Genomic DNA, 13,879 nt, shown 5'->3' with positions numbered 1-13,879 from the left:
ATTATTTTGGTTCAAAATGTGGCTTTTGTTGTTGTTGTTGTTGTTGCTTTTTCTTGTAAAACCAAAATGTAAAAAAACAAAAACAAAAAGCAAACAACAACAACAACAACAAAAGCCACATTTTGAACCAAAATAATCGACTTCCTGCTGGGTGTGTAAATCGGGTCCAATAGTTTTTACAGGTTCTGATGGTTTGATGTTTTAACTCAGTTCAGGTCTAAATAACAGCAGTGGGTGGGGCGGATGGTTTTAAATACTCTAGGGGGCGCTGTGTTGTTATGTCAGCATAATCAGTTATTTATTGATCAATAATTGATTGAAATGATCAGCTGATCTCTGTCACCACAGACTGATTCAATGTAGATTTTCTACTGATAAAAGCCCAGAGAAATCATCTCTGATCAATAAATTATTGACTTCATATTGAAATATTTTCCATCCACCAACCAGAACCCAGATATCTCAGCCGGGCCACAAACACTCAGAACCTTCTGGTACCAGTTTGACTCCACTATGAAACTGGGAGCAAACTCAGCTGGTTGTCTGGGTTACAGATGAAAACTCAGAGAAAATCAGAGTTTCTGACTGAAATCAGGAGCTGCAGCTCTGCATCAGAACCAGAACCAGGCCCAGTTCTGGTTCTGGTTCTGGTTCTGTCCAGCAGCTCAAAGAGAGAAAACCCAGTCAGGACTGGAAACCAGTAGAAAGTGGAGTTAAAACTCACCTGATCAGATCTTTGCTTCTCCTTCTGTTCACACAAACCGAGTCGGAGCGAACAGGAGAAATGGACCTGATTCTCCAGAACCTGAACCGGACCCACCTGAGGCTCCGCCCCCTCTGACAGCAGAGGTGTGTTCACCTGTTGAAATGGCAAGAATCCTGTCTGATCACTGATACCAGGAAATAAATGTTTAAAATAATAAATTCACATTTCAGTTTAAAGGTTTTTAATGTTTTAAATATATTTAGTATTTTTAATCAATATTTTATTAAATTAATGGAGATTTTTAGTTTTATCTATAAAGAACTTTAACAACCAACAAATTTCTGCACAGAAACACAAGAGCAATAAAGCTAAATAGTTTCTGCTTGTTCTAATCTGAGCCAACAGAACCAAGAACCTTGAAATGTTGAAGTTTCTCCACATGTTGACACGACCATCTGATATGTTAATATTTATCAAATACAGATTTTATTAATTTATTTAATCATGTTTAATGTTGATCTGAAGGAAACTTTGATTCTCACCTGAACCTCTTTCATCCTGAACAAAATGCTCTTTAAGCTTTGGCCTCTTTTAGTCTGGAGGCTTTAAGTTGTTTAACTGGTTTGTTTCAAACGTTTCAATGAAAAAGTTAAAAACCTGCTGAGTTACAAACAGGTTTTAACTTGTCGTTTACTGTGAGATGTTTATCAGTTTCTATCTGCTGTGCAGGAACGTTTTCTCATTTCTCACATGCCTCAAAAACAAAAGATTCCACCTACAAACACGACATTAGGATCTGACCACCAGATCTATTTTCTGATGTGTAATAAATGGAAGGTGAAGGTTTCTGGTCAAACCCTTTAATGAAAATATCACTTTTCAAAAAGTCACACTAGTAAATATCATTTAACACAAAATGGAGAACTGGATCAGGAAGCGTCTGCCTTACCTGGGAAAACCTGCTGAGCCTGGCGGTGGGGTCATAAGGTCGTCCATCAGCGGCCCGCTGCGTTTTTGGGTTAAAAATGTTCCAAACATTCAAGTGTCATAATTTAGAGGGCAGTGAAGCCTGGTGGCTGATAAAACACAGAGGAAACCCAGACTTCTGTCTGTGGTTCCAGTCGGTCTCTGGGCTGATCTTGGTCCCTCAGGAGACGATGACAAATAACCTTTCAGCAAAATATATGAGCTTCTTTTAAGTCAATCATTTCTTAATATTGATGAAAAAGATCCAGTGCTGCAACACTGCCAGTTTCTCTAATTAAGTTAGTGAGTCCTGATGCAGCTGCTGCTTGTGGCCACCAGATGGCGCAGTGGTGCCAGCTGCAGATGCTGGACAGTAAGTACCTGGAGCAGGTGGACCAGCTGTACGATGACTCCTTCCCCATGGACATCCGGCAGTACCTGAGCAGGTGGATCGAGAGCATCGACTGGTAAGGAGCTGATTCTGCTTCAGTCCAAGTTTGTTCACGTACCAGCAGCAATACTTCCTAAAAATATCAAAGAAAATACTCCTGAAAGTACATTTTCTCTTAATCGTTACAACCCAACTCTTATAATAAGACATAATTGTGTCTTAAGATCATTTTAATGTTTTTATGTCTAAGGTTTGTGGCTGGAAAAGTTTGAAAACTTACCTTGAAAAGTTTGAATTTTCCTGTGAGAAACATGAACAAATTCTGAAACTTTATTGATCCCAAAGGAATGTTGTTATAACGCATATTCATTCAAATTGGAAGCCTCCATGTTGTTTTCTTCCTGCTCGTCGTCAGGGATACGGTGGCGGTGCAGGACTCGCTGGCCACCATCCGCTTCCACGACCTGCTGGCGCAGCTGGACGACCAGCACAGCCGCTTCGCTCTGGAGAGCAACTTCCTGCAGCAGCACAACTTCCGCAAGATCAAGAGGAACCTGCAGGTCGGAGACGCCGCCGCCGCCCAGGGGTCAGAGGTTAACGCGCTCTAACCGGCGTCCGTCTGTCTGCAGGATCGCTTCCAGGAGGACCCCGTTACCATGGCGATGATCATCTCCAGGAACCTGAAGGAGGAGCAGAAGATCTTGGTCTGTGCGAAGGAAGCCGAGGTAAAAACCTGCGAATTTATCGTTTTTTCCACTTAAACCAAATTTATCCAAAAGTTAATTAATCATATTGCAAATTAAAAAAAATAGTGCTGCAGCTAAGAATGATTATAATAGTCGATTAGTCTGATTTAAAAAAATCAGACTAATCGATTAAAGCAGATTTTTAACCATTAAAGGTTATTTACAACATTTTAAAGAGAAGTTTTTTTTCTAGTTAATAACATATTTTAAGGCCATATATTGCAATTAACATTGAATCAACAACTAAATTAGTTGACAATTATTCCAATAATTGACTAATTGTTTCATCAAAAACTGCTAAATAATCTAAATCTCCTTCCACTGATTTAAATATTTTTGAGTTAGCAGACGTGGCTAGCTGCTGCTAGCTTCTTCTTCTGTGTTTCTGACTAAATGTGCAGACAGTGGCGCCAAGTTTCCAGTTAGTTCTGTATTTTTTGCACATGGTCAAAACCTGAGATCCTCACCAATCTGATGCCGTTTCTGCAGCAGGAAGGAGAAGGAGCCGTGTCGGCCATGGTGGTGGAGAAGCAGAAGCTGGACAACAAAGTGAAGGAGCTGAAAGACAAAGTTCAGGTTTGATGAACTCAGATTAAAGCTGCTCATTCATCCTGTCGGTTTCTGTTTAAACCTCATTAAAGGTCCAGTTTTTCTCCTCCAGTTCATGGATCAGATGCTGAAGAACCTGGAGGACCTGCAGGACGAGTACGACTTCAAGATGAACACGCTGAAGAACCGTAAGCAGGACGGGTTCTGGTCCAGCATCATCCGACCGGATTTTGTTGTTGTGGATAAATAGAATATCTTAACCAGTTCCTCTATTAAAAGTTCAATATAATCTAAAGTTTTCTGCTCTTTCAGACTCTCAAAACAACATTAATATTTATTGCTGTAACTTCTGGGACAATTTATCGTCCAGTTAAATCTGGTTTTATGACAATTTGCTGCACATTTTCCCAGCAGGTCAAATTTGCGTGTATTTACTCAAACTGTGTCGCCATATTTATGTTCCTCCATGTGTAACATTCGTTGTGCAGCTGATGTGAGCTTCCCTCCTGCAGAGAACGAGCTGAACGGCATGTCGGCGAAGGAGCTGGAGAAGGAGAAGTTCAACACGACCAGGATGTGCATCGAGCTGAAGCAGAAACGCCACGTGAGAGTCGCCGTCGCCGCGCTCTGCAGCGTTTCCTGTGGAGGCCCGTAGACTGACGATGCGCTTTGTGTGGCAGGAGGTGGTGTCCTTCCTGAGCGAGCTGCTCAACCTCACCCAGAGTTTAATCCAAGACCTGATCAACGAGGAGCTGCCGGAGTGGAAGCAGCGGCAGCAGATCGCCTGCATCGGCGGCCCGCCCAACGCCTGCGTGGACCAGCTGCAGAACTGGTGAGGCAGCGGCGGCGCGCTGAGATAAATGTCATATAAACACTGAGTTTAAATATCATTTACATGCTGAGCTTTAGATCTAATCTGATTTACATTTATTGGTTTCCTCAAACCAAGTCTTAAAATCTTTTTCCAATTTTTTCTTTATATTTATTTATTTATTTATTATTTTTTTGTAGCAAATCTGATTTCTTATTGTTACTTTTTTCATCCCAGATCTTATTTAAAATTTTTTATGTATTTATTTAGTTTTTTTATATCAATTATCTAGTGAATGGTTTTCTCATGCCAGTTGATTTTCAGATTTTTTTTTTCTTTTCAAACCTTATCTCAGATTTTTACAATTATTTTTAAATTAATTTGTTTGTTTATTTTATTTTATAGCAAATCTGATTTCCAATCATTAGTTTTCTCATACCAGATCTTATTTGAAGTGATAGAAAATATTTTTTAAAGGTTTATTTTATTTTATCCATTCCTTCTGGATAAAAGGAATGAATACGATAACTATGAAATTTTTTTGTTTAATTATAGGAATATTGATGCAATTTTACCGGAAAAACATCTTAAAATTAATTAGTTTTAATCAGAAAAAGTTTATTTATTTTTCTACGTTTGGAATTTTCAACATTTCCTACAAATTAATCTGTAGGAAATGTTGTTTTTTCCACCATAATCCATCATTATTAAAGTAATTTTTTAACTCTAGGAGCTAAAAAAGCGTTTTCTCCGTCTGCTTCTTCCTGTTTGTTTCTCCTGCTGCAGGTTCACCGCCGTCGCCGAGTCGCTGCAGCAGGTCCGGCAGCACCTGAACAAGATGCTGGAGCTGGAGCAGAAGTTCACGTACGAAAACGACCCGATCTCCCAGAAGAAGAGCCACCTGGAGAACCGCGCTCTGGACCTGCTGAAGAACCTGCTGTCCAGGTACGACTCCGTCCCGTCCTCTGAGCCGCAGCTGCTGCCGAGCCAACATGGCGTCTGCTTGTGTTTGCAGCTCTCTGGTGGTGGAGCGGCAGCCCTGCATGCCCACACACCCACAGAGACCGCTGGTGCTGAAGACGGGCGTCCAGTTCACCGTGAAGCTCCGGTGAGAACCAAACTGCTCTGAATGCGACCGGAAAGCTCAGCAGGAAGTCACTTCTTCTTCACCTGACCGTCTGACTTCCTGTCTGTGTTCAGGTTCCTGGTGAAGCTTCATGAGTTCAACTACCAGCTCAAAGTCAAAGCCGTGTTCGATAAGTAAGCTGAGCTCATGTGGACGAGTTCAAACCGCTTCTGTCTGCAACAATAACTCTGCCGTTTGTTTCCCACAGGGACGTCACAGAGAAGAAAGGGTACGTCTGAAACTTTACCCGTTACCTAGGAAACAGCCGCATCCTGCCGGGTTAGCTTTAGCATCTGATAAAACACAAAAACCTGATTAAAGACAGAGAAGCTTCATTTCTGTCCAAATTGTTCAGAAAATGGATCAATTTAAAGGTAGAAAAGGAGATTTGAAATCATTTTTCCTCATTTTTTATCAGCGCTGTCGCACTTTTTGTAAATATAAACACCCAATAAATGTTTCCAGAGGTCAAAGGTCAACATTTCGAAAGTCAAAGGAAACATGGCGTCTGTTTCCAGGTTCCGTAAGTTCAACATCCTGGGAACGAACACCAAGGTGATGAACATGGAGGAGTCCAACGGCAGCCTGGCGGCCGAGTTCAGGCATCTGGTGAGGAACAGAAACAACGTCTGATTTAATAAGATGGTTTAGATTTGATACAAATAAAAATGACATGTTTTATTATTTATATCAACAAAACAAATCAGACTGATGGTGGAAATGATAAAGCTCCTGTAATCTAAATATACAAACAAAAAGGTCAAGAAACAATAAAATGTAAGAGAAGCTGCAGAAACATGTCGCCCCCGTGTGGTCATGTTGGATATTACACTAAGTGTTTCAGCCTGAGTAAGAAAACTGATTACAATTTGATTTTTATCATATAAAACATTAAAATGTCATATCTAGACTGTTATTGTTGTGAAAAATGTTTTTAACCTGAAATGTAAAATTTTTAAATTTGTGCAGCAACTGAAGGAGCAGAAACTGGCCGGAAACAGAACCAACGAGGTGAGAGAGTTCATCTGTTCAACCAGTGAAATAATAATCAACTAATTTAGTAATTAATGTAAAAAAAGACCATTTACTGAAAGAACAACTTAGAGGAGTAATTAAGACACAATTGTACAAAAATATAAACATTTTGCATTGAAGATAAAAAAAAAAAATTTAGCAGAAGATGCAATTATTGGAATTGGATTTTAACCAATAAAATGTTAAAAAAAATTTATTTCAAAAATGATTGAAAGTATTTGTTGGCTTTTTAAATATATTTCTAATGTATAAAAATGACTTAAATGAAAATTGTGCAAAATTAGTTTGAAATTTTTCTTTTTCTTTGAAGAAAAATCGATAGAATAATCAATAGTTAGTTGTAGATCTATAAGTGTTTTTTTTTTTCTCACAGAATCAATCTAGACTCAAAGTGTTGTTACCATGGCAACCCTAATAAGACCTGCATCAGGCCTAAATTTGGTTCTTAACCTGAGGTCATTCAGTCGGGTTTGGTTTAAACTCAGATGTGAACCTGCAGAACCTCCTGACTCCACCGGGTCGGTCGGTGGGTTCTGGTCCGGCTCGGTTCTGTCTGACCCGTTTCCTGTCCCTCAGGGTCCGCTGATCGTCACCGAGGAGCTTCACTCGCTCAGCTTCGAGTCGGAGCTGCACCTGAACCAGTCCGGTTCTCCAGGACTCCACATCAAGGTGGAGGTGAGCGGAACCCGGAGCCGGGCTCCAGAACCGGGTCGGCCCGGTAGAACTGAACCCTGTGTGTGTTCCAGGCCATGGCTCTGCCCCTCGTCGTCATCTCCAACGTCTGCCAGCTGCCCAGCGGCTGGGCCTCCATCCTCTGGTACAACATGCTGACCACAGAACCCAGAGTAAGCCCCGCTCTTCGTCCTCCTCTTCCTCCTCGGCGCCAATCCGATGCTAACGACCTGCTCTGTCCAACAGAACCTCAAGTTCTTCCTGTCGCCGCCGTCCGCCAAGTGGTCCCAGCTGTCCGAGGTGCTGAGCTGGCAGTTCTCCTCCGTCACCAAGAGAGGCCTGAACCAGGAGCAGCTCAACATGCTGGCCGACAAGCTGCTGGGTCAGAACCAGAACAGAACCAGATCTTGGGTTTATTCTCACTTCATTTTTCTTTAATTTTTCCTTCTTTCGTCCTGAATTAACTTGATATTTTTATGTGTTCAGATTTTATTTCTTCCTGGTTTTTCTCTGGATTATTTCCAGATTTATAGACTTTTAATCTCCAAACTATGTGAAAAGTCTCAGGTTCCGACCAGATTATCGGGTTTCTGGTTCTGATGTTTAACATGATTGTTTTGTTGGCAGGAGCAAAAGCTCAGAGGAATCCAGACGGGACGATTCCCTGGACCAAGTTCTGCAAGGTGAGCCTCCGGGGTCGTCGTCGGGGTCGTTGCCGGGCGGATCTGGTTCATGTGTTTGTCGTCTCTGCAGCAGAGCGCCAATGAGAAATCGTTCCCCTTCTGGCTGTGGATCGAAGGAATCCTGGACCTGATCAAGAGACACCTGCTGTCGCTGTGGAACGACGGGTAAGCGCCGCCGGAAGCACCGTCGGTGCTGCTGCTGCGTTTCCGTGGTTACAGTCTGGTCCTGCGTGCAGCTGCATCATGGGCTTCATCAGCAAGGAGAGGGAGAAGGCGCTGCTGAGTAACAAATGTCCCGGGACGTTCCTGCTGAGGTTCAGCGAGAGCAGCAAGGAGGGCGCCATCACCTTCACCTGGATCGAGCACGACGTCCACGGTAACGCAGGCCGGGCTTTTATTGTGAAAGGACTCTGCCGGGCCCCCATTGGAGCACAAGCTGCAGCTGTAACGTGTTTCTGTTTTTCCAGATAAGCCCGTCTATCACTCGGTGGAGCCGTACACCAAGAAGGAGCTGTCGGCCGTGTCGCTGCCCGACATCATCCGCACCTACAAGGTGATGGCCGTGGAGAACATCCCGGAGAACCCGCTGCGCTTCCTCTACCCCGACGTCCCCAAGGACAAGGCCTTCGGGAAGTACTACCCCAAACCCTCAGAGAGTGAGAGCCGCGCCGATTCATCCCACCGCTTGGAAAGACCCAATCGGACCCGTTAATGTTCTGGTTCTGTTGCAGCTCCAGAGCCGATGGACACGGACGTCCAGGAGGTCCGCGGCTACATGAAGACGGAGCTCATCTCCGTCTCTGAAGTGTAAGATCAGAGGTTTTACCATAAAGGGAGAGATTAACGTTTTAGTAAGAAACTTTTACATATTTTAATAACTGAATATCTAAAAGAATCATTTAAAACAAACCATTTATTTTTATCTTGTAGCTTTTTACTTTGTTACTTTTAGTAACTGAAGCACCAATCAATCAATCAATACAATTTTATTTGTATAGCACATTTCAGCAGCAAGGCATTTCAAAGTGCTTTACATAATAAAAAAACAGCATGTGACAATGAATAAACAGTTAGAAAGAGAAAGAGATTTAAAAAAAAAGATTAAACAAGATAACATTAAAACCTTCACCCCTTTTAGGATTTTAGTTAAACGCCGTTTAGCTGAGACTCTAAACCCCGTTTTACTCGAGGGACTCTAACCCTAATGTAGCCATAAGCAGCTCTAAACAGGTGGGTTCAGAGTTCAGATTTAAAGGCTCTCAGTGTTTCAGCTGTTTTACAGTTTTCTGGAAGTTTGTTCCAAATCTGTGGTGCATAGAAGCTGAATGCTGCTTCTCCTCGTTTGGTTCTGGTTCTGGTTTTTTGTGTTTTCTGTTCTCACTTAAAGAATTATACGTAGGAGGCGCTGATTCATTTAATACGATTGCTTCATTATTGTCATTCAGCCATGTTTCTGATGAAGGAGGAGAGGAACCAGTCGTTCTGACCCCAGAATGGTTCTGGGGTCAATTAAGTTACTTTACAACAGAAACTTTGCCGCCTTGCTGCAAGTTTCCTACTTTGTTGTTCTTTTCCTTTCATTTATGACGTAGCTGCGCACTTTGACATTTCAAAAAGTCATTTTTTGATTTAAAGAAAGTTTGGGTGCAGTAAAAATGTTTTCTTTGTGATTTAGAATCAAATATTTTCTTTTTTGACAGTTTATCGTTTTATAAAATGATGTTTTCAGTCTGAAATGTGATAAAAATGGACTAACAGCTTTGTTGTTGGTCAGACACCCGTCCAGACTGCAGGACAACATGATGCCCATGTCTCCTGACGACTACAAGGTGCTGGAGCGAATTGTAAGTCCCAGAGACATTGATGCTGTGGTGAGTCCTTCATTCAGCTCCAGATGTCTGATTTAAATCTGTCCAGACCCTGAAACACACATTCCTCTTCCTCACAGCCAGAATCTGACCTCCTCACTGACAAAAATGGATTTTAGAGCCGAAAAGTTCAGGAAAATCTGAGTTTCTGTTAAAACGATGTGAGAGCAGCGATGCTCCAGAGGCGCCTCCTGCTGGTAGACATTGTGTAGTGCAGCCAATATTAACATCCCGAGATATGGAAGCTTTAAATTCATATTTTATAATCATTTTATTTAAAAAGAAAGATTGAAGGTGCCTATAGAAACTATAGAGGAGATGAACTGACAGAATAAACCTTTAAAACAATCCATCCACTAAACTACTGCTGGTTTTTCAACATTTTCAGTGTTTTTGTTTTTGCTAACAGCTAAGATGCTAACAGTTATTTAGCTGTTAGCATAAGTAGATAACTGTCCTGTTAGTGTAAATTTAGTTGACAGTATGAATGAGGTGACACTGACTGTTGCTGTAGCGACGCCCTCTGACCTTGTCCCCCTGTCCTGCTCTGAATCTGTCCGTCTCCTGTCTCTAGATGGACCTGCAGGACTTTGTCCCTCAGGTAAAGTGTTGCTGCATGTTGGTTGTAGCTCCTGTAGTCCTGCATGGTCGACCCAAACACTTTGAGCTTCGTCCTCTTCTTGGCAACTGAACCACAGATTGAGCAACCTTTGGTTTGAACGGTTAATCCGTCAATAAATCCACTGGATTGGTTAGCAGCTGACCAATCAGAGGACAGTAAACACTCCTTACCTGGAGGACCTGAACTGCTTTACCTGCCATAAATTTATCAGTTTATTGGTGAAATTTGGTGGAAAATAATTAGAAAATATTGAAATGTTCAGATGGGAACAGGAACCAAATGTTGCACTGAAGTTAGAGTAGAAATACTTCAACATATTTTACTCAAGAGTGAAAAAGTATTTGTTAAAAGGCGACTCAAGAATCTGATGAAATCATTTAATATTTGAAAATTACATCATCAGAAGGACCAAAATATAAAGTTAAATGTAAATTGTGGTATTTTAAACATCTAATTGGTTGTAGATCTAATTCTGGTTAATGAAATTATTGGCAGCTCATCAATTATTCCAGTCGTCCCGTCAGCGGCAGCTAACAGCGTTAGCCAAAGTTAAACTTTAAAGTTTATTATTTATAACAAGGTTTTATTTTTTCAAGTACGACAGAGTGTTAGGGCCACACTTAGAAAAAAATACAAATTAAAAAAATATAAATGAGAATAAAGGTAACCTATTTTATGACTTTTTCATAACAAATCTGAGAAATAATCCTACGACTTTATTCTAGTTTTATTTTGAATTTATTGTAATTTTATTTTTATTTTCATAACGTGGATCTAATAATCCGTCGTATTACAGATGTAATAAATCTGAGAACTTCAGATAAAGATGCATTTTAATTTTCCTGAAATGAAGCAGAACTTGCAGCTCTGGCGCCTCCTGGTGGCTCAGAGGTTTTAGTTTGGGAACTTTGAACACGAACGGTCCTGAACTGAACTGGTTCCGTTTCAGATGAATTAATTAGTTCTTGTTTTCTCCACAGATGAGCTCAGAGTTTCAGGGTGAGAACTGAAGACGATCTGATGCCGTTTCTCCCTCCTGGTCCTGGTCCTGGTCCTGGTCCTGGTTCTGGTTCTGGTTCTGGTCCTTCGTCCCTCCTGGTGGTTTTGCTCGGCCCGTTTGCGCTCAGCGTTCTCATCAAACGACCATCTTTTAAATATTTACTTCATTTAATCTGTTTTAACTGTTAAAGAGAAAATATTTTATTTTTACTTTAAGGTTTTATTATTATAAAGAAAAACACAAAACCTCAGAAGATGATGGTCACATTTTCTTATATGGGATGTTTATATTTGCACATTGTTTCCAATTTAATATCAAGAAAAATTGATATAAATAAAATGATTAATTATTAAAATCATAGTCAGCTAATTTGGTAATCAATTAATCAGTAACTGCAGTATTGACTCAAAAAGTTTATTTGACTGTAAAAACAACCATTCAGATGGAATTAAATCAAAACTGAACAAAAAATCTATAATTTTACATTAAAGATTAAATAAAATCCGGTTTGTAAATATTTTCTACCCAAAACTCATTAAGCTACAGTTTTTAGGTCATCAGGTTCAAATTATGTAAAAAAAAAATTCTTATTAAGCACCAATTATTAATTGATTAATTGAAAACATAATCAGCAGATCAGTTCTACACTGTATTGATAAACATTGATAAAAATGTTTATTCTGTTATTTTTTTTAGAAGAAACATAAATATTTGCTTATTTGCATCTTTTATTTCTAATATTGTAGAAAAAGGTTTGAGTGAAACATCTTCAGAATGTGATTTTTATCAGATTTAGTTACTTAAATAGTTTAAATGTCATTTTGTTGTGAAAGTTAAATTCTGTTATTCAATGAAAAAAAAATTTAATCTGTATTTCTATTTTCTTTTTTAACTTGAGTTTGTGATTTTTCATCCTAATGAGCTGCAGATCTCTGCTTTAGTCCAACTGACCTTCATCGCTGATGAAGACTCAGAAAACTCCTGTTTGTATAAACTGTGACTCTGCATGGCTTGTCGGGCTTTAATTGTTCCCTCTGAGGTTGAAAGTATTTGTGTGTAAAGATGAAATAAAGCTTCAGTCTGAGAAGCCGAGTCCTGCTGGTGGATTTACTGCTGAACAGATGAAAGTCTGGAGCTGAACGAGTCGCTGAAGAGAATCTGAAGACCTGAAGCAGCCACCAATCCTCTGATCGACACTTTTCCTCTGCAGATTTTTTCAAAAAATTTAAGTGTAAAAATTTGAATTTTAAAGGATAAATTTACACCGAAAACATTATTTTTTTGTATTGTGCAGTAGCTCAGAGGAATAAGAAGTGGACTGGGAGTCTGCAGGTTTGAGTCCTGAACTGTAACAATTTTACTTTAATCAAAACACAGAAAGATGGACTCAAACCAACAACCTTTAGATAAGCAGCCTGTCAAACTCTCCAGCACTCACTCAGCTACACTAAAATCCTTTTCTTATTTATATTTGTCTTCTATTTCTGAGGAATTTGGGGCCGGAGTGGCATCAACTGTGACAACTGAAGGCATGGCTTCAGAATCGTCTACTCCAGGAGAAAAAGGTCAAAGGTCAGGATCTAGAACCCACAGGTCCAAAGTGAGCTGCTGTGTCTCGGCAGGAAAAGCAGAATCCAACATTTTTACTGCTCAACATGTTCAGAACAACAACGGAGGAGATCTGGAACCATTTACTCCACATTTCACTTCAGATCCACTTTTTCTTCTTGGAAACTTTTTACTCTTTATTCATCCTCACAATGTGGGAAACTTAAGATCATTGACACACACAAAAAAAATATATAAATCTTCCATCCAATGTTCAGTTTGAAATCTGTAAAAATAAAATCTGACTAATTGTTTACTTTCTAAAGCTTCTTAGTGCTCTTGAAATAAGACTAAACTAATTTACAAGAAACTTCTCAGAAAATTGTAGAAGCTTGTTTTAAGGCACTGGCTGATTATTTCACATTTTGAAAGATGGCAGCTGATGTCCATGATGAGCAGGAGCTCAGCGCTTTAAGAAATGGATTTGGGTCCTGCTGGTTGCTGGTTCAATCCCTGAACGGCACTGAGTTTAGCTTCATGTTTCCTTTGTTTAAAGCAAACCAGAGCAAGAAGCTTCTGGACTCAAACCAATAACATTTAGATAAACATCCTGTCGCTTGTCTTGTTGTGTTTCACCTTTTGGCTCCAGAAGCAGAACCGTTTGCTTGTCCACATGTTCACCTTCAGATCAATAAGATTTTTACAATAATTTATTACAGACAGATGTCATGTTCAGCTGCACATTTTGTTCTTCTCCTGAGAAGTTTTTTTTAAAACTTTTTATTCATCCTCATATTTTAGAAATTAAATTTCTATTATTGAAAGTAAAGAAGAAAAGTATGTTTCTCCAATTTGTTCTAATGTGAGTGAAGAAAGAAAGTCTGCCAGCGACTCGTGCTCCCGTCGGTTTTTATTTTTCTGAAAATTTATGAAACCTAAATAAAGTGGATAAAAAAATTTTAGATTCGCAAAATAGTTGGAAATTGAGTTTTTACTTTTTTGGAAAGAAGAAGTGACATTTTAAAGGCATTTAACTCCAGGAAATCAAACATTTAAATCAAAAGAAAAAAACAAAATAAAATAATTTTCCATATAGAAATTTTACCTGTGGATTTTGGAGTAACTGGGTCAAACACCGGCGTCATCTTGTGATGTC

At 39.8% G+C, this 13,879-nt stretch overlaps 1 protein-coding gene across 9 annotated transcripts; it reads left to right on the top strand.

The window, feature by feature from the left end:
• The first annotated feature begins 1,975 nt into the window (after window positions 1-1,975).
• Window positions 1,976-11,533, top strand: stat1a (signal transducer and activator of transcription 1a). Of its 9 annotated transcripts, none has more exons than XM_015025651.1 (24): window positions 1,976-2,139; window positions 2,479-2,623; window positions 2,693-2,788; window positions 3,299-3,385; window positions 3,471-3,546; window positions 3,871-3,962; window positions 4,039-4,190; window positions 4,956-5,114; window positions 5,185-5,277; window positions 5,370-5,429; window positions 5,504-5,524; window positions 5,814-5,904; window positions 6,265-6,306; window positions 6,907-7,005; window positions 7,077-7,175; window positions 7,249-7,384; window positions 7,630-7,685; window positions 7,756-7,850; window positions 7,922-8,061; window positions 8,153-8,341; window positions 8,417-8,492; window positions 9,460-9,529; window positions 10,128-10,154; window positions 11,156-11,533. In XM_015025651.1, the coding sequence occupies exons 1-24, from the start codon at window positions 2,012-2,014 to the stop codon at window positions 11,183-11,185; spliced, it is 2,259 nt and encodes a 752-aa protein (XP_014881137.1). In that variant the 5' UTR covers window positions 1,976-2,011; the 3' UTR covers window positions 11,186-11,533. The 9 variants fall into 9 exon arrangements, with proteins under 9 accessions (XP_014881137.1, XP_014881135.1, XP_014881138.1 ...); XM_015025649.1 differs by having other exon boundaries at window positions 9,460-9,556; XM_015025652.1 differs by lacking the exon at window positions 10,128-10,154 and having other exon boundaries at window positions 7,759-7,850; window positions 9,460-9,556.
• The last annotated feature ends 2,346 nt before the right edge of the window (window positions 11,534-13,879 follow it).

Source organism: Poecilia latipinna, unplaced genomic scaffold, assembly GCF_001443285.1.
Source record: "Poecilia latipinna isolate Pla-1442-1.1 unplaced genomic scaffold, P_latipinna-1.0 Scaffold4233, whole genome shotgun sequence".
Taxonomy (NCBI): Eukaryota; Metazoa; Chordata; class Actinopteri; order Cyprinodontiformes; family Poeciliidae; genus Poecilia; species Poecilia latipinna.
The sequence above is the reverse complement of the archived record's forward strand: the minus strand, read 5'-3'. Positions and strand labels throughout refer to the sequence as shown.